Source organism: Poeciliopsis prolifica, unplaced genomic scaffold (genome assembly GCF_027474105.1).
Source record: "Poeciliopsis prolifica strain line A6 unplaced genomic scaffold, Auburn_PproV2 SCAFFOLD008, whole genome shotgun sequence".
NCBI classification, from domain to species: Eukaryota; Metazoa; Chordata; class Actinopteri; order Cyprinodontiformes; family Poeciliidae; genus Poeciliopsis; species Poeciliopsis prolifica.
This window is the reverse complement of record NW_026562383.1, coordinates 15,922,851-15,940,870: the sequence shown is the minus strand read 5'-3', so window position 1 is coordinate 15,940,870 and position 18,020 is coordinate 15,922,851. Positions and strand designations below refer to the sequence as shown.

The following is an 18,020-nucleotide window of genomic DNA, read 5'->3' as shown; positions in this document are numbered from 1 at the left end:
AATTTCTCCAACCTGTACTTGGTTAGTTTCTGGTTGTGCTGCGTTTGACACTGGAAACTTTTTTTTTCTGTTGTGAAAAAACTGGAACAACACAGAGGAATGACAGTCACTGCGGTGAAGACTGCTGTGACGCACTGTAACAAGCTGCTTTTTAAAAATCACACACTGGGTGGATGATTGCTCTGGATCGCTGGTTCTCATCAGGTATTGCAGGTCAACTTTATGTTTTTATTTCAATTATCCTGTAGACATGTTAAAAATATTCGATAGATAATTTACTGTCACTGGCAGAAATACATAGAAATAAGTCCCAACTGCAAGCTTTATTGGTTTTCATAGCTTTTAATATTTTTTGCTTGTTGTAACAAGTTTTAAGCCAAATGTACATTTGCCAGTAAGATTATAAATCAAATTTTTTAAAGCTTTTAAAATTTGTTCTTTGGCTTTCTCCTTTGAGTTTCTGTCTATACTGTAATGGTCCACCATGACACTAAATTACACATAAATCATGTGTAATTATGTTTATAGTATATGTTTATGTTTATAGCATATGTTAAATGTTCTTACGAAGAAACAAAAACCTTCAGCCAAGACAAAAACATGTAGCAAAACCAGTTAGATAAACATCAGATTGACTGGAATGGCTGAACAGGGTTCCTTAAAATTTACAGTGCACTCTGTGCTTTGCGGACGACTTCTCTTGTTTATCTGGTGCTCTCCAGTTTCATGGAGGAATCTGAGCAGCTGTTGACCCAGAGGTCAGAGGAGAAGATTCCCAACGGACACTGCAGATGGAGCACTCGCTCCCTGGATTCAAAGGCGGTGGAGGATTTCAGGAGGAGGCTGAAGTACTTTTTTATGAATCCGTGCGAGAAGTATAGAGCCAGGGGTCGGAAACCATGGAAACTCATGTTGCAAATATTGAAAATTGTCATCATCACAGCACAGGTGGTGTAACACATTTTCTAGTTTTGTTGTTTTATTCAACTGGCATAGATTTGTTGCTCATCTTACTGTCTCATTGTTACAGCTGGTCTTCTTTGGCCTGAGCAATGAAATGATGGCGAAATTCAAAGAGGACAATGTAATGACATTTGAACATCTGTTCCTGAAAGGATTCAAGGACCACTGGCAGGGAAACTACTCTCTTTATACTAAAGCCGAGCTGTATGATCATATCTACCACATCATCAACACGGTACAGGAATATGAAAGAATGCTTGAGTTTTTTATAACGTTGTATTAACATTGTGTTCCTCTCCTTTTTTCAGTACACCAATCTTCAGAACCTGACTTTAGGAAATCTTGCATATGGGAAGATTGATGGCAAGTACACCCCGCTGTCCATCTGTCAGCTGCTTTACAAAAACAGCACAATTGATCCTGAGAGAGACACCTTCTACATCGATCCACACATTGATGAAGGTACATGCTGCAGAGTCAGGTCTTTATGAAGACATTTAGAACCTTGAAGAATTATTCTAACCAGTGCACTGTTTTTTTTTACACAACAATCACAAGTGCAGAGTATTTTGCAGTAATTTAATATGGCATACCAATTGCTGTATAAAGTAGAAAGTAATTTGAAAAGTCGGAGTAGCATGATAGACAGTTTCAAAAATTATTTCTATGAAAAGCTGGAAAGTGTTGCATGCATTTGTAATGTTATTTCAGCCCTAATCTTGGCAAAAATAATTCAAGCTTGAACAACAATTTTCAAGCTTTTTCCCAGACAGAAGTCTAAATTGAAGTCTGGACTTTGTTTAGGACATTCTAGCACATACATATATAGTGGTTTTCAGTAGTCTGTTGTTTTCTAATGCTTCTGTTTTCTGTGTCCCTAACAAGACTTATAACAAACATCAAAAGGCTTGATTTTATTAATCAGCTTTCTATTTGCCAATCTCCCTTAAAGGTTAGGCATGTGGAGTCTTTTTATAAAATCTGACTCAAAGTCAAGACTGGAAAATAATCATAATGTGGCGCTTCATGTGACATAAAAAGAGGAAATAACATATTTAGTTAAATTAGTGTTGAATTCTTATCCCTATTCCACTGCTGTGCCTGCTAATGACATCTTTAAACACATTTTTCTTCCCCTTTAGAGTGTATTTCCATATTCTCGCCGACATCTCTTAACAATACTAATCTGGAAAAAAACATCAACTTCTCTGTAGATTTCAAAAGGTAGGAAACTCAAAGCTGATGTTAAACCAGCTGACAGCAGTGATGTCTGCTGATTGCATGTCTGTGTGTTCAGGCTCGTGTCAATTAACATCAACTTCACTCTGAAAACCATCAATCTGCAGACCGTGCGGCACAATGAGCTACCAGACTGCTACGGCTTCCACATAAAGGTTTGCAAGAACATCTGATAACTGAAATACTATCATAAAGGAAATGTTAGGACCAATCTACAGACAAAGCAATAAATTTAGCATTTACCTTATTTCTTAAAAATCTTCTTAAAACCTTCATCACTTTTTAACACTTTTGAGTATTTTATATTTGCATTTTATGAATTGATTGAATTAGTGAATTAATTAAAACTTTAATTAGCCTGTCCCATACATTGGAAGTCCATCAAATTTTTCAGTATGTTTTCTCACACACAGATCCTATTTGATAACTGTGCACACAGTGGAAAGATAAAAGTGGGTGTCAAAAATGATGTTCAAATTCATGAGTGCAAAGACTATAACGTGAGAGACGCCTGTAAGTTTTTACCCACAACTCATGAAATAAAATGTTTACATTGCTTATTTAGGATGCAGAATAATACATAAAGTAGGAATACATTTCCTGAAAACTGTCGCTCTGGTTTTGCAGCTGGGAAAATTGATTATCTCGACTTGATGTTTGATTCCTTGGTCATCTTTGCCTGTTTTGCCTCCCTCATTCTCTGCATGCGTTCTATTGTCAAGGGCATTCAACTCCAGTTTGTAAGTTAAAGAAAGTTAATGTACCTGCAATGTTTGCTGCTGTAAAGCTCAATGCTTGTATTATTTGAAGAAAATTCACAGTTAAAATCCCAGCAACACATTTATACTGTGTCCCTGTGTTTTTATTAGTAGGGAGGATGGTAAGACAGATTGAATAAATGAGTCTTATTTATACACAAAGAAACACATGGACAACTAATTAAAATTTATAGACAGTCTGATTAATCTGAAAAGATAAATAATAATATCCAAAAATACTTTTGTTGTATATCTTTTATAGGAATTGGTAAGGGTAGTAGTAAGTGCACCACAATTTTTTTATATTTTTACTAGAATCTGCAGTAAGTTTTGAGGGCATTGTATTAGGTTGAAAGACAAGCTCATTGGAAAAAAAAATTCCATTAATATTTTTTTTATTTCTAACAGTGTAACAGTGTGCTGTTTTCTTGCATCCAGGAGTTCAAAATTTTCTTCCAAATCCACTTCAATAAATTGGTGACTTGGTCAGAACGCCTGGAGTTTGTGAATGGCTGGTATATATTTATTAACATCAGTGACACGCTAACCATCATTGGGTCAGTGATAAAAATAGGAATACAAACCAAGGTTTGCATGAATTTTACAATGAGCATTTGTTAGAAACTTTCAAAGAGGGGGTCACAAACCTTTAATGCAAGTTTTCACTTTATAGTTCCTAACCAACTATGATGTCTGCAGCATCTTACTTGGAACAGCCACCATGCTGGTATGGATTGGTGTTATTCGCTACCTTGGTTATTTCAAGAAGTACAACGTAAGAGCCTTCTCCTCAGTTCTGGATAATATATTCTGTCCAGAGGACCTAAAACAACTCACTTCCGTTCAGATCCTTATCCTAACCCTGAGGGCTGCCTTTCCTAATGTTATCCGGTTTTGCTGTTGCGCTGCCATGATCTACCTCGGGTATTGCTTCTGTGGTTGGATTGTTCTTGGACCTTATCATGACAAGGTAGGAATAATTCACTTTATGGATCTGACCTTAATTAATCACCAGATTATTATCCAAAAACTATTTTATTGTTTTTATTTTTCAGTTTCGAACATTTGACAAAGTGACAGAGTGCCTCTTCTCTCTCATTAACGGAGACGACATATTTGCCACTTTCCTTAATATGAGAGACAAGAGCTACATGGTGTGGCTTTTCAGCAGAATCTATCTGTACACCTTCACATCTCTCTTCATCTTCATGGTGCTCAGCCTGTTCATCGCCCTCATCACAGACACCTACGAAACCATCAAAGTCCGTTTCTGCTGATATTTTGTAAATAGATTGTTAGTGTACAATGATATTAAGTTCTTCTATAATTAATGTGACATGCTCCTGTTTTTTCTTTTTCTTTTTTGTTAGCATCACCAGAAAGACAGCGAACCAGTGTCCCTGCTTCATGCCTTCATAGCAGAATGCCAGGCTCAGCCTGAATCTGGACATTATCAATATGATGAGGAGTCTTCAAGCTGCTGTTTCTCTCTAGGAGGCTGGTTTCAAAGAATTGAAAGGATGTAAAGATAACTTTGAGGACAAAGTTGTTGCATATAAATGTATTTGGCAGCAGCCGGAGATAAAAGTGTCTAAAGATCTTTTTCAAACTGACCTATATGATAGTGTAATGCAAAAGAAAAGTTGTTAGATTAGCCACAGCTTCCTAATTTAGTTGCACAAAGACCTGTTTAGAAACCAGTACAATAACGTATTGTAAAAGGATGCTTGTCGGTCTTTGCCGTGTTTAAAAATAAAAGGTATTCTGTATTTTAGTCATAGGTTTTGGGGTTGTTCAAATTCATGTTTGAGTCAATGTTGACTGCTGTTTTATTCAGCACTATGTTGCCTTTAACTTCATCAAGTCTAGTTAGCAGACTTCTAACAACTTTTTTGGGACCACAAACGACATCAGGGAACTTTGATCCAACCCTTCATAGATATTTTCAACATTTATACTGTGTCCCTGTGGAAAGATATTGCAAGATATGTTTTAATATTCCATAGTTCAAGGTATTATATAGGTATTGAAGAAAAGTGCCCTGAGAATGGAGCATAGAGGAACTTCGTGTGGTCTTTGTTTTCTCTAATTCATAATTACCATGTCTCTCAAGGCATTTTCTTAGCATCTTTCACTGGGCATAAGATGGTATAACCACTTTCCTCCATAGTTTGATTGGGTCCTAGTTATATATATAAATAATGCGTATGCATTTATTAATCTGTGTCATTTTGTGCAGTGCACACACAAAATGTGAGATTTGCCCCATCACCACAAGGGAGCATTGCAGTTCTCAGAACCACACATAGGGATTGAATGGAGATCATCCCTCCATCTATTGTCTGTACCTGCTTATACACGCAGTATTACAGGCTGGGCTTCATTTAGTGACCCAAATGTACTGAAAATAGTAAATATTATGTGCTAGATATAAATCTTTTATACTATATATAAGGTGGTTTAGATATAAAGACTACGTCTAAAACTATGTCTATATAGCCCACATATATTGTATGGGGCTTCTTTGAAGCACCAGATTGTTCGTGAATGTTTGTCATATATTATACAATACAGCGTTACACCAAAGGTGGCGACTGCGTGCTGTCGCCACTAGGGGGCATTGCTGTACATTTCTTCTTTAGACACCTGACAGCATTTTCATCTGCATAACCATTCACCGCCGCACATGTTTGTCCAATGTACGTCTTGCACACTGGTTGCTTAACTACGTTTCCTCCAATAAGAAAGCAGTTTAGTTGGACGACATCAAAACGACAGTCTTCAAAAGAGAGAGAGAAAAAAAAACACAGCTGCTGCAGAAGGCATAGTGGAACCTGTCGGTTGTTATCTCCCGTTGACTGATTTAAGGTAGTGTTTGTATGTTGTTTAACGCTTCTATCAAACTGCAGACTGAACTCGGTTTTAAAGCTGCAGTTTTTTTTTTAACGCAATAGGGTCTCAGTAATCAAAGCCTCACCACCAAACTTGGGGAGGTTAGTTGACCTATTTCTCGCCCTACATGAATGATTGTGTTTATGATATTAGCAACGAGCGAACAATCGAACTTGTTGAAAGAGGGACGTTAGCTACCGGTTCAGGGTGTAAAATCACAATAATACATCACAACCGCTTGGCCAACTCAAATCTAAAGTTATCTGAAATGACGCTATTGTTTTTATTTATTAATAGCCTTGCTAACTCGTCACTGTTAAACGACTACACGTGTTTAAGTCGTAGTTTAGTCAAGTTAACTGGCCGTGTTACGTTTTGTCACCCACTGTGTTATCTCTGAAGATAAAGTTCTGTGTATGTGTGTGTTTTCTGTCTCAGCTTGATAAGAAAGCAAGTTGTTTGAGCAGTACTTGTGCGCATACACTATTATCAGCCAATTTTCCTTGCGTTCCTGAACACCAAAGCAAGTTTTCTCGTTTGTTCAGACTCACACATTGTTCATTGTCGCTGTAAACCAATGGAAGTGGCTGTGGTCGTATCTCTCTGGCTCATCCTCAATTTCCATTGGATTTTATTTCTGTAATTATTACCCCGAAGGTCTAAAGGTTTCATGTCAATTCAAAATGATTTTAAAAATAACTCGCGTGTTCCACTTCTGACTTGTCTACTGATTAAGCATAACTAAAACCACTGATAGAGAAACGAAGAACTGATTATCTCTCCAGCATGACTCCTGTTAGTGGGTGGGATGCAAAGACAGCAAGTAAACATGATCTCAACTTTGTGTTGTTGTTTTGCGTGATTGGAGCTTTGAGAGTTTTCTGCTTCCAGTTCTTCAGTGCTGAGCTTACAAAAACTAAGTAAACAGGTCTGGTTGATTATTGTCTAGGCTCAAGATTATTATTTTTTTGGACCATTATTAAGATTTTACTTTTTGTTATGCATGCTTTGCTTATCTGCGTAACACGGATAAGCAATGGCATGTTGATGTACATGCCATAGTACATCAACCAAGATGTAATATTGCAGAAAGACTAAGCCAGCAGAAGCAGTGTGACATTTTGGTTCAGGTTTTGCAAGAAAACCTTGAGATGTTCCAGAGAATGTTAGAATACATGTATGGATGCTTGCATATTGTGACAGATACATTATTAATAGTTAATATATTTGATAAAATATTCAAAATAATAAATATTTACCGAGCTCTGATCAAGAGATGCACCAGATTCTGGGAGATGTAGGCAGAGGAAAAGCTTTGGCTAAACGAGAAGAGTGGCATCAACTAAATCACTGTCTTTGGTAACCAAGCAACAACCTGAAAGTTGGGTAACTTTTGCAGCAGGAGGTTGAGGTTTTGCTATCATGGTTCTTTCATAACTTCTTAAAAATAGGAAGTGGCATGGAGTGAAAATTGTGGATAAAACAGGAAAGGTAGGTGTGGCAGTATTTCAGATATTTAAAACGAACAAAACAACAAAACTGAGTAATTATCCATCAACAATTGGTGACATTGTCCTGCCCTGTGTACTTTGACATGTTCCATCTACCTAAGCAAACTGCAGATGGTCTCTCATGGAAACTGTATTCTGTGATGGTTGTGGCCTTGTTGGACTTTGTCATGTGCACAGAGAAGAATGTGCATACTTTTGCACAAAGAAATTGTTGTTCAGGAATGCTTAGAGGAGCACAAAGAGTTTGATCTCTTGACTTGGCCTCTCATTTTCCCTCATTTTATTTGAGCACCTGTGGGACATTGTGAACAAATAGAGCCCATCTTACAAGTTGGATGACTTAAAGCACAGGCGTCGAACTCCAGTCCTGGAGGGCCACTGGCCTGAAACTTTTAGTTGTGGCTCTGCTGCACCACACCTGAATAGAATAATTAGGTCATTAGCAAGGCTCTGGAGAACTGATCTACACAAGAAGAAGGTAATCAGGCCATTTCATTCCAGTTTTTTGTACCTGTGGCACATTTAAAAACTGCAGGCTAGTGGCCCTTGATGACTGGAATTTGACATCCCGGACTTAAAGGATCTACTGCTAACTGTTACTGTAAACCAGTGGGAGTAGTTGTGGTCACATTCCCCCACTTCTTGAGGCTCTTTTGGCAACTACAGATCAACACTGTCGGGCAAGTGGTTTTGCGTGATTGGTGCATTATTCTTTCTAGACCCCCTCTTGAGAATAAAATCAACCTATCCCTTTGCGATTTAAATAACAAGGCCTGACATGAGATTGTACTCCAATCTCAGTATAAAACCCCCTTCCAGGGAAATCTGTCAGATAATCCTGTGTGGCTGAAGCATCAGCACAGATTATTGCTGGTCCGTCTCATGGTTTGAAGCTGTTTTCCAGGGCTCTGGTCCAGTGAGATCTTTTGATCGACTACCTGACTGCTCATCTATCTCAGTGCTGATAACTCATGACCTCACGTTCTGGGGTCCCAACATTTCTATGCAATGGAGGAGTGGAGGGCAACTAATACATATATGGGTAAGTTTCTTCAATGTGCTGCAGTATTTCAGGAATAGACAGGCCCATTTGCCTGTTCTTTTTTTAGTGATCTGCTTTAGGTGACCTACATTTTTGTTCTTATTTATAGAATCAACCCAGTTGATAGGAGAAGGCACAATAGATGCAGTGTACGAATAATTTCTATGTTTTCTCTCTGTTTTCAGAAGACCCTGAGATCTCGAGCATATCACATGTGACGATGTCTCCCTTGAGACATAATCATGTGCCGGTGTACTCTTTGCCCTTGTCCAGAAGCTCCTACAGTGTAATAAGTGCCTTTTGCACTGAAGATAATGTTCCTCAGAGCATTTCTTACCTAAATCAGGTATGAAAATGTCAAGTTTCAATGTGTTTTTTGATTAAGGTTCAGTTAACATTAAGATCCCACAAAGAGGGAATTTCTTATTTTCAAGGTGACAAACCAGTTTCACAATTTAAAAGAAAGTAACAAAATGTTTTATTTATTTATTTTTTAAATCTGGTAGATGGGCTAAGACCTAACACACTTCATTACCAATAAAAGGCAAAAGTAAGCCATTGCATATTTTCACACAGTATTTAGGAATATATATAAATTTCATCAGACCTTTTAAATGGTATTGGGGCTCAAAAAACTTGAAATACAAGTCCTATGGAAAATGTTTTGCAATAAACCACAAATATCTTTTTTTTTTTTTTTTTTTTGGGCTGCTTAAAGAAAATCCACTTTAGATGTCTATATATAGTTGCAATAGTTGGGGAGTATGAATTTATGACATAATACAAGAGATGCTTAAACCTGCTTTCAAACAGCAAAGAAAACTGTAAAAATTTATTCTTTTGGATATTACTACTACTTTTTGGATGATTATTTAGAAATTTCTCAAAGTTTAGTTGAGGCCTCCCCATAAAGTTTACCTGTGAACACTAATTCATGAAACACAGGATGGATCGTTTAATGATTTTACATTAAAGAACTCGTTTATCTTTTCAGGAGCTTGCTGTGCTCGGTGTCTCCATGTGTATTGAGGCCAGCTCATCAGAGGGAGCGAGCCTAAAAGCGGTGCCAGTTCTAAGTGCCATGTATGAATTGCTCCAAATTCATAAACGAAATATGAGCACTTTAGAGGAGATGGAGAAAGAACATTTGAAGAAGCTGAGCACCTTGGAGCATATTCAGCTAAGCAATTCCAGACTGAAGGCAAGTATGTATGGAACCTCCATTAATTTGACCTTTTACATGTGCATACACAGATTTGAAATGACTTGTAATTATTCACAATCTGTCACAACATGTAGATGGGTTAAACTTTGTTGGTTTTGCATTTGACACCGTCTCTAGCCGTTGATCCCTTTGTTAGTTTTGCAACAGTGTCTTATTCTGAAAATGTTTGGGGAGAAATTATCGAATTTATCTTTTGTAATGGCTTCTTGCGACATGCTGAACATGGTAGTGTTTCTGAGTTGGCCTCTCATGTCAAGTCAGAGTAATAAGCTGACGGACTGAAAGGCAGAGCCAGAACTAAGGAGCTCAATTGGGTTCATCAGACGTGATCCACTTGTTGAAAATGTGGTTTTGTTTATTCATCCACTGAGCTAAGAAACCAGATGTTCAGGGACTTGGTCAAGATCATTCAGAGTTGACTAAAGACTTGTCAGTTTGACCTTGTGTTAAACCATTTTGTGAGCAACCAGCCTATTGTTTAGTTGGAGCAACTGCACAGTTTTCAAATTGCACAAACCAATTTTACGGCAGAGGTTCTTGGCTTGAGAAAGAGCTCTTGTAGCATCACCCTTATTGTTTTGTTTCTGATTTTTCTTCAGGATCAGTTGGAGTTGTCAATGAGGGAGAAGTCGGGACTCCATGAGACAGAGAGGCAGCTTCAACTAAAAATAAAAACTCTACAGAGCTGCCTAAAGACTGAAAAAGAGGAGGTACAATTGAACCTTATGACTTGCTTTTAGTAGTGAAAGGCTGACCAGGTATCTCCTCAAATCTCGACAGGTTCAGAAGCTCCAAAGCATTATAGCTAGTCGTGCCACTCAATATAGTCATGATGCCAAGAGAAAAGAGAGGGAAGCTGCAAAACTGAAGGAACGCCTCAGTCAGCTATTGGTTGACAGAAAAGAAAAGAAACTAGGTAAATTTGCTCATCTTTAAGGAATTGTGTTAAAACGTTTAAATCCAGGAACAAATTAGTGCTTTATTTTTTTTTTTTTTCGTAGCTATTGATGTTCTGAATAGCCTGGGGAGATCGGATGGAAAAAGGAGTATGTGGAAGACGGCAAAATTGTCAGCTAGGTATTGTAGAAACCAAATCCCAAATGAGCGTTTTTTTTGTGGGACATCTGTAGCCTAACTGCATGCACAACTGTCAATCTGCAGCCATGAGAGTGAGATGTATAAAACGTTGCTCGGAGACTACGAGACGAGTCGGAAGGCTTTGATTTTGGAAAATGCCGAGCTTAAAAAAGTCCTCCAGCAGATGAAGAAGGAGATGATGCACATTCTGGCTCCACGGCAGCAGTCCACCAGCGGAGGCGCTGCTGATGACAGCCAGGAGCAGGTTTGAAAAACAAACATTTGTAGAGCCCATTTCACCTGGTAGAACTGGTGTGAACATGTCAGGATTATAGGCTACCCTACTTTTACTTAATGGGAGGAATATGAGAGTTTTGTGATGTTGTTTCAAAACATTGACTTTGTTTATACTTATAACTAATTTTGGTCCACTGTTCATCTGGAAGACCCATTTCTACCTGAGCTTTAAGTAGTGCTTCAATATTACCACACTTCTTTCCCTCATGATGCCATCTAGGTTGAAAAGCACACCAGATTTTTTTTTTTTTTTAAATGCAGTGTATGTAAGCATCTGATTTTTTTTTTTTTTTTACTATAATTTCTCAAAGACTAAATCGACACTATTGTCTGGTTTTACCTGATTTGCTTTGGTTTATTCAAGGTTGAGTCGGATGAAGAGAAAGCAGGAAACGCAAGCAGGGAAGCGTTGGACCATTCTTGTGAACTTGCCAGGGAGCAACTCCTCAACAGCATCCGCCAACAGTGGAGGAAACTGAGAAACCATGTAGAAAAATTAGACCAAGGTACAAGTGTTGCTGTATCATTTTCTCTATGCTGCTTAACCTTTTTTTTCACCATATTTTGATTTACTTTGGCTTGGGGTTTTTTTGTTTTAAAATGTGAACATTTTTGTTCATTGTCATGCAAATGTTTTAGTGACTTTGAAACTTTAAAGCAACAACAAGCTACAATGTTGCTTGTTGTTGTCACTTGTAGTGCACTACTTTGCACAAAGTGCACTACTTTGTGCTTGTCAAAAATGCACTACTTTTGACAAGCACAAAGTAGTGCACCATTTTTAAGTGAGAGAAATGGATAAATTGTTAATTTTATATTAAAAATGTGCATTTGAGAATTCATATTTTATCGATGCATTTCAAAAACCACATTTATTCTGCAGTCTCAGCCACTAGTTTTAAAAAATGATAAATGTTTCAGGCTAGGAAGGAAATTTTGGATAATTAGTTTTCTGTTGTCTTAGCCTCACAGGTGCAGAATCAGATGGAGTCCAACAAAGAGACTATACCTTTAGAAACTCACGAGGATGAGATGGAGAGAATGAGGCAGGAAGTCCAGCAATGCAGGGAGTTCATTCATACGCAGCAGCAACTTCTCCAGGTCACTATCGGCTAGTTTAAATGCAGGATCAAGTCTGTTAAAGGAGAAGGTTAATGTTTAACTTTTTTATCTGCATTTTTTATTAGCAACAACTAAACACATCATTTGATGATGAGACAGCAGCTCTCCTTAACGACTGCTACACCCTAGAGGAAAAGGAGCGTCTCAAAGAAGAATGGAAACTCTTTGAGGAGCAGAAGAAAAACTTTGAGAAGGAAAGAAAAAACTTTACTGAGGCTGCTATTCGATTAGGTCGAGAAGTACGTGTTATCATACATCCTTTTAACTTTAAGTGGTGGAATTACTACTTTTTTTTGTAATCAAAACTATTTATTCCACAGAAAATGGCCTTTGAGGAAGACCGTGTTGCGTGGCTCAAGAATCATTTTTTAAACATAACACCATTTACAAATCGCAGGAGATTTTCCTCATCAGATGGTCAAAGTGCCTTATCAGTTAGTAAGTCTATTTAATAAACGTTACTTGAAGAAAACAACTGTCATGGATACAATCATTTAACAAAGTAAGATTTTATATCTAAAGTGATAATTGCCTGCTCCATACAGGTTGTAAGTCTGGTAAAGTGCATAAAAATATCTGAATTGATGTCCTTAAACTTTCAACTAAACTGAAGAAATAATTTTAAAACAACCGTGTACACTTCATGTTGTTTTTATAGCTTAAATAACAAAATCTAGCATGCACATCTTAAAATGACTGAGACGTTTTGACTCGGACGTCTTTGTATTTGCTAATGTCTTTGTGACTTGCTAGTAGTTGTCTATGCACCACTCTCAGTTTGATCACATTGTGTTCATCACATGTGGTTTTAAGGGTTGTAAAAAGTATATTCCAGGGACCTCGTGCCATTTCTTACTCCAATCAAGTAACTGTTGCCTTCAGTAGTTACAATAATACTGTATATATAAAATATAACTTGCACTTTGGCATAAGAGGCAAGTAGCTAAGCATGCCCTCATTGTTTGAACAAGTTGAGCAACAGCAAGGATGTTTAATTAAATTCAATTATTTAAGGGCTCTCTAGTAAGTCTGAGCATGTCTTTACAAGTACATGTTTTACTTTTAACAGAATGCCAGCAAGGAAAGATTTTAGGAGTGGTCTTGAAGGTATTTCTGTCTGTTAATCTCCTACGAGTTTAATAAAACATAAGAGTTCATAATTTCTCACAGGGAAACATTTATGCCAGATTTCAGTCTCATCAGGGCCAGTGCATCTTCACCAAGACTGTCCATTGCCGAGTTAAGTTTCCAAAGATTTGAGAGGTATGCACAGCTTCTAGCAAAGACCAAAGTTAGCTTATTGAATGTAACCTTGATGGGACGGGAATATGAACAAATACTGTTTGGATTTTGTTCATGATTTGACCCAGATCTTCTGAGCATCGGTGACACTGGTAGGGTTGCATCTCGAGTAGAGCTGTGCATCTTATTAGAATACAACAGCTGTCTTGATATCACAGTAGCAAAGAACTGTGGGTTCACTAATAATTCACTTCCCATGTTATTTCAATTGCCACACATTCATGATGTACAAGTCATTAAAAATAGAGGGTCATTTGAGTGGGCTCTAATGACCTGATGTGCAAATTGATTTATACTTTAGTAGCTGAGATGCTAAATCTCATGTAGAGTAGCGAGGATGTTATGCTGAAGGGTAAAGTATTCATTGTTTTTGTCCAAATGTTTGGCAATAGTATCCCAATTACAAGTTCTGGTGACATTGTCCTGTCGCAACCTTAAGTCTACAAATATGTCATTAGAGATTTCTTCTTTTGTTTTTGTTTTTTGTTATTTTGCTCATATTTCTTACATGGCAGGAAGCGAACCAGAAGTTAGGATGTCTTCTGCAAAAGCAAAGCGGTCCAAGTCGCCAACCTATACTACATTCTCCACTCCTAAACCTTCACAAAGTTCTCTCGTGCCATCAACAACTGAACTTTACAGGACTCTCCACCTCCTATCAGATAGCAGGTGCTTATGTTGGTGTTTACTATTTTATTCATATTTTGTTTCCTTTTACTACAGCTTAAGCTCTCTTGCTGAATCACAAATTACTACATAATATCGCCGGTCTCTTCTAATTTCAGTTGCTCCAAACATTCAAATCGGGGACGCTGGCTTGAGACGAGTACCGTCGAAGATGGACTCCCTCAGATCAAGTCGAAACTCCAAGCTCGCACTGGTGAAATTAGTATTTTTACTTTTGGTGAAGATCACAGTGTCACTTAATCGGGGTGTCACTGGTGCCTTCCCCACCCCACTCCCTATTCTGAACACTAGCATTGACTTATTTGCCCAGACACAAGTGATGAACTGATTTTTTTATTGATACGTGGCTGATGGATCATTCACCAAAGCTGATTAAATAAGCACTTTATAGAGTTCCATTTTTATTTTACAAACTGATCAGCACTGAAATTTTAAATTATAAGATATATTCATCTCTATAGTGAGTTAAATGTATATAATTTTGAAATACGAAGTTTGTAAATTATAGGTTTTAATGAAAGGGGTAAATGAAAGTATAATTTATGTCTACTACAATAAAGCTTTTCTTTTCCAAATGTTTCATTTTCTCTGTATTTTGGCGCCCTCTGGCGTCTTAAAACGGCAGCAGTAAAACAACCGGAATCCGGATGTTCCCATCTTTTGCTTTTGTCAGAGCATCGCTACTCTCGTTCTGCTTTGGAGACAAAAACCCACAAACACACAAAGAATGTCCAGCTCTTCTAACTTGACCACTATGAAAAAGGCGGTACAGCAGCTTCGCTTCGAGGCGAGCATAAACAGAGTGAAGGTGAGCCGGAGTTTCGCTGTCTTTGTGGCGAATATCTGAGAAGTGTCGCCCGTTACACTGATCCGCTAACACTAGCTAGAGCTTGAAGCTATGGGCCGCATATAGGCCATGATCAACAGGCATAGGAAGGTAATTTTGCTTAGAGTTGAAATGTAAGGGATGTTTCTTCACTTTGAACATGTAAAGAGCAGATAATGTTAAGGGTAACTGTTTGCAGTATCAGGAGTACGTGTTTACTTGTAAGAGGAAAAATACAGCGCGTATAATTGTTTAAAAAAAACACTCAAGTTTTCACCATAAATCTTTCGCCTGCCTGACGCTAAACACAAGGGATCTCTTAGCTGGTCATAAAAGTTGAATATTGGCAATATGTATTACTTATTTCTACGAATGTACTATATGATCTTGGCAGAAGCTAACAATATAATATGGGTACATGTCCCTCGACATCCCTGGGTAAATCATTTAGACTGGTTAAGATAGTTTTTATTTTTAAGTAGGGGGTCTGAAAATGCTGCAATTCAAGAAATTATTTAAATATTGAGTTACAATTTGTGGCAAATGTGTAAGTTAAATTAAGAATGTTGGAAGGTATTAAATATGCAATAAGTAGTTGCACTTGTGCAGTATTTATTTCATGGATGTCTGCAGCAACACCTCAGAATGTTTCCAAAAAGCCTAAGAGCATCACTGCTCTTAGAGCAACTTAACTAAACATTGCCAGTTTTACAACGCATCACTTATTTCATGGATCACTGTGGCAAAAGAACCATGAGAATAATAATAGAAAAAGTTTGAAATGTCTTGAAAAATGGCAACTGGGATATAAGCTGACTTTCAATTTTCCATATCTTGTTATCCTGTAGACAGTCACTCCAAAAAAAAAAAAAAATTTCTGAACAGGCCAGTTGTTTAAAGGCTTTATAGAAGCGTATAAAAGGAAAGTTGGGTTAAAGGAAAAAATGTAGATAAAAAGGTGCACAAAGAACACAAATATTCAGATCGCTGAGGATTGTTCAGCAAAGTTCATTCAAAGGTGAGTAAAAAAAAAGGAGGAAATTAATTTTGTATTTCATTTGAAAATCAAGACACAGAATGGAGGATTTGTGGAAAGAAACTTTATGATTCTGTCTGCTGTCAAAAAGAGCCTGGTATCTGCTCACACTTCCAAAAAAATACCAGTCATTGTTTTAATGACATTCTGTTATTAGTTACTCAAGATATTTCCATCTGTCAGCACCACGCCTCTGTCACACAGTGTGCATCCTGTTCTCATTGCCTGACAGAAATAATTAGCATGCCCCTCCTCTTAAAGCTGCAATCGGTAACCTTTATTATATATATGTATTTTTACGTACTTATTAAAGGTGTCACTTGACACTATGACATATCTTCTGGTTTTGATTGTTTCTGATGAAAAGTGGTCCAATCCTGCAGATGGCATTAGAACCACAGGAAGGAGACAGAGGAACTCTTTTTTTTTTTTTCTTTTTTTCCACACGTTTGTCTCCCACTATGAGGATATGTTGATAGTTTTAATAAATATGGAAAAACACATTTTACTGAAGCTTTAAAATTGTAATGTTAAAAAGTAAGAACACAGAGCAAGAGTAAAGATGGGACTGGTAATAAATTGTACAAGTGTAACATCTTGTCAGAGCTTAATGAACAGGCTCTCCCTTTCATTTAGCTAACAAAAACATTAAATATCTAGTCTTTGATAAAATGTTTATGACGTTGTTGCATTAGATTGATTTTTCTGCTCCTAATGAAAAAACATATTTGATTGATGAGAACTTATGAAATCCAAAGGGACCACTACAATAGGATTTCTTCAGATACTTATGGGGAAATATTTCAATACCTTTAATGACTTCCTGAAAATAATTCCTAAAGTACCAGACCCATGTAGTGAGAGATTATGTTTTTTTTTTTTTTTTTTTTTGCGATCCTGCAATTCCAGTTGGCTTGTATTCAAACTGATGCAACAGGTTTTCAACTACAAGCTTAAATGACACCCTGCTATTTTTAGTGATGCAGTATTTATACTACTAGTACAACTCCACCCAAGAGATAAAAAGAGCTTTAAGTATTTGTACAGATTAACTCATTGGTATCCTGCTATAAGACTCAAATTTATCATTCCTGCTTTAAATGTACTTGTTTTTTTTTATTTCCCTTTAGAATCAATTAAGTATTTTTTAATTTTATGATTTTTTTTTCTATTTAATGGCAGTATATGTATTTTTCCATGAAAGACCTGATTTCTCTTTGCTTGTCAGGTTTCCCAGGCAGCTGTGGACCTGCAGCAGTTTTGCTTGCAGAATGCCATGCAGGACCCTCTGCTCACTGGTGTGTCTTCCAGCACCAACCCCTTCAGGCCACAGAAAGTCTGCTCCTTTTTGTGAAATTACCCTCTTCATTGGTAAGCATGCCATACATATGCAGCACAATCACATGTATGATTAAATATATCTGTAAAGTAGCTTTAATACTTTTGTAATGTTTTTGTAAGTGTTCTTTTTTTGAAAACAAAGTCAATTTACTCTGCCTGTGGTTGTTTCTTTGTCCTGCAGGCCTTCATTTAAATGTTACAGGGAAGTTGACCTCAGCACTGCTCCTCATGCCAAGCCATTATACTGCCACGGAAGGGTAGATACGACACATTGGAGTCGTATCAGGAAAATAAATTATTAGGAACATTAGAGTAAAGGAAGATGTTTTTTTTTTTTCATGGCACACTGTGTTTTTTAAGTAATTCATTGTGCCTTTTTGTATCAATCTGTTGTGGTCTTTTTTTTTGCTTTGAACTTTTTGTATTTAAAAATAAAAAAAATCATATCTACAAAGTTTTTTTGTCTTTGTATTTTTAAATGTAAGCAGTTTTATATGAAAACATTAACAGAATAAAGGAGCAATCAAAAGATTACAGTTGTGATTTCTTGCAAAGTTTCTTGACTTTTTTTATTTGGTTATTAGAAGCAGAGTTTTAAGAAGAGTGAAAATGCAAAACTGGCATAGATTTTATATCAGCTTTTTTCAGCTTGTGGTAAAGATAAAATATGGCTACAAGCTATTTGAAATACAAGTGATGGGA

The 18,020-nt window shown here is 37.1% G+C and overlaps 3 protein-coding genes across 5 annotated transcripts; all 3 read left to right on the top strand.

Moving 5' to 3' along the window:
• Window positions 1-91: 91 nt before the first annotated feature.
• LOC129362263 (mucolipin-3-like) lies at window positions 92-4,727 on the top strand. Of its 3 annotated transcripts, XM_055033709.1 has the most exons (13): window positions 92-204; window positions 723-948; window positions 1,031-1,198; window positions 1,272-1,425; window positions 2,106-2,187; window positions 2,261-2,357; window positions 2,616-2,715; window positions 2,830-2,942; window positions 3,399-3,548; window positions 3,634-3,735; window positions 3,808-3,930; window positions 4,016-4,222; window positions 4,331-4,727. In XM_055033709.1, exons 2-13 carry the CDS (start codon window positions 727-729, stop codon window positions 4,484-4,486), a joined length of 1,674 nt encoding a protein of 557 aa, XP_054889684.1. In that variant the 5' UTR covers window positions 92-204; window positions 723-726; the 3' UTR covers window positions 4,487-4,727. The 3 variants fall into 3 exon arrangements, with proteins under 3 accessions (XP_054889684.1, XP_054889682.1, XP_054889683.1); XM_055033707.1 differs by having other exon boundaries at window positions 3,634-3,930; XM_055033708.1 differs by having other exon boundaries at window positions 672-948; window positions 3,634-3,930.
• An 887-nt stretch (window positions 4,728-5,614) lies between these two features.
• Window positions 5,615-14,659, top strand: ssx2ipa (synovial sarcoma, X breakpoint 2 interacting protein a). The gene is made up of 14 exons (XM_055033706.1): window positions 5,615-5,828; window positions 8,268-8,405; window positions 8,591-8,751; window positions 9,400-9,606; window positions 10,230-10,340; window positions 10,411-10,546; window positions 10,632-10,707; window positions 10,792-10,972; window positions 11,369-11,510; window positions 11,969-12,105; window positions 12,192-12,365; window positions 12,447-12,564; window positions 13,944-14,097; window positions 14,214-14,659. The coding sequence occupies exons 2-14, from the start codon at window positions 8,372-8,374 to the stop codon at window positions 14,353-14,355; spliced, it is 1,773 nt and encodes a 590-aa protein (XP_054889681.1). The 5' UTR covers window positions 5,615-5,828; window positions 8,268-8,371; the 3' UTR covers window positions 14,356-14,659.
• An 89-nt stretch (window positions 14,660-14,748) lies between these two features.
• LOC129362275 (guanine nucleotide-binding protein G(I)/G(S)/G(O) subunit gamma-5-like) lies at window positions 14,749-17,850 on the top strand. Its single transcript, XM_055033725.1, has 3 exons — window positions 14,749-14,923; window positions 17,206-17,348; window positions 17,500-17,850. The coding sequence occupies exons 1-2, from the start codon at window positions 14,843-14,845 to the stop codon at window positions 17,329-17,331; spliced, it is 207 nt and encodes a 68-aa protein (XP_054889700.1). The 5' UTR covers window positions 14,749-14,842; the 3' UTR covers window positions 17,332-17,348; window positions 17,500-17,850.
• Window positions 17,851-18,020: the final 170 nt, after the last annotated feature.

Coding starts and splice junctions, on each gene's coding strand:
- LOC129362275 (XM_055033725.1), top strand. CDS start 14,843: ATGTCCAGCTCTTCTAACTTGACCACTATGAAAAAGGCGGTACAGCAG. Junction 14,924..17,205: donor CGAGCATAAACAGAGTGAAG/GTGAGCCGGAGT, acceptor TTTGCTTGTCAG/GTTTCCCAGGCAGCTGTGGA.
- LOC129362263 (XM_055033707.1), top strand. CDS start 727: ATGGAGGAATCTGAGCAGCTGTTGACCCAGAGGTCAGAGGAGAAGATT. Junction 2,716..2,829: donor CTATAACGTGAGAGACGCCT/GTAAGTTTTTAC, acceptor CTGGTTTTGCAG/CTGGGAAAATTGATTATCTC. Junction 3,931..4,015: donor TTGGACCTTATCATGACAAG/GTAGGAATAATT, acceptor TTTATTTTTCAG/TTTCGAACATTTGACAAAGT.
- ssx2ipa (XM_055033706.1), top strand. CDS start 8,372: ATGGAGGAGTGGAGGGCAACTAATACATATATGG. Junction 9,607..10,229: donor TAAGCAATTCCAGACTGAAG/GCAAGTATGTAT, acceptor ATTTTTCTTCAG/GATCAGTTGGAGTTGTCAAT. Junction 14,098..14,213: donor CACCTCCTATCAGATAGCAG/GTGCTTATGTTG, acceptor TTCTAATTTCAG/TTGCTCCAAACATTCAAATC.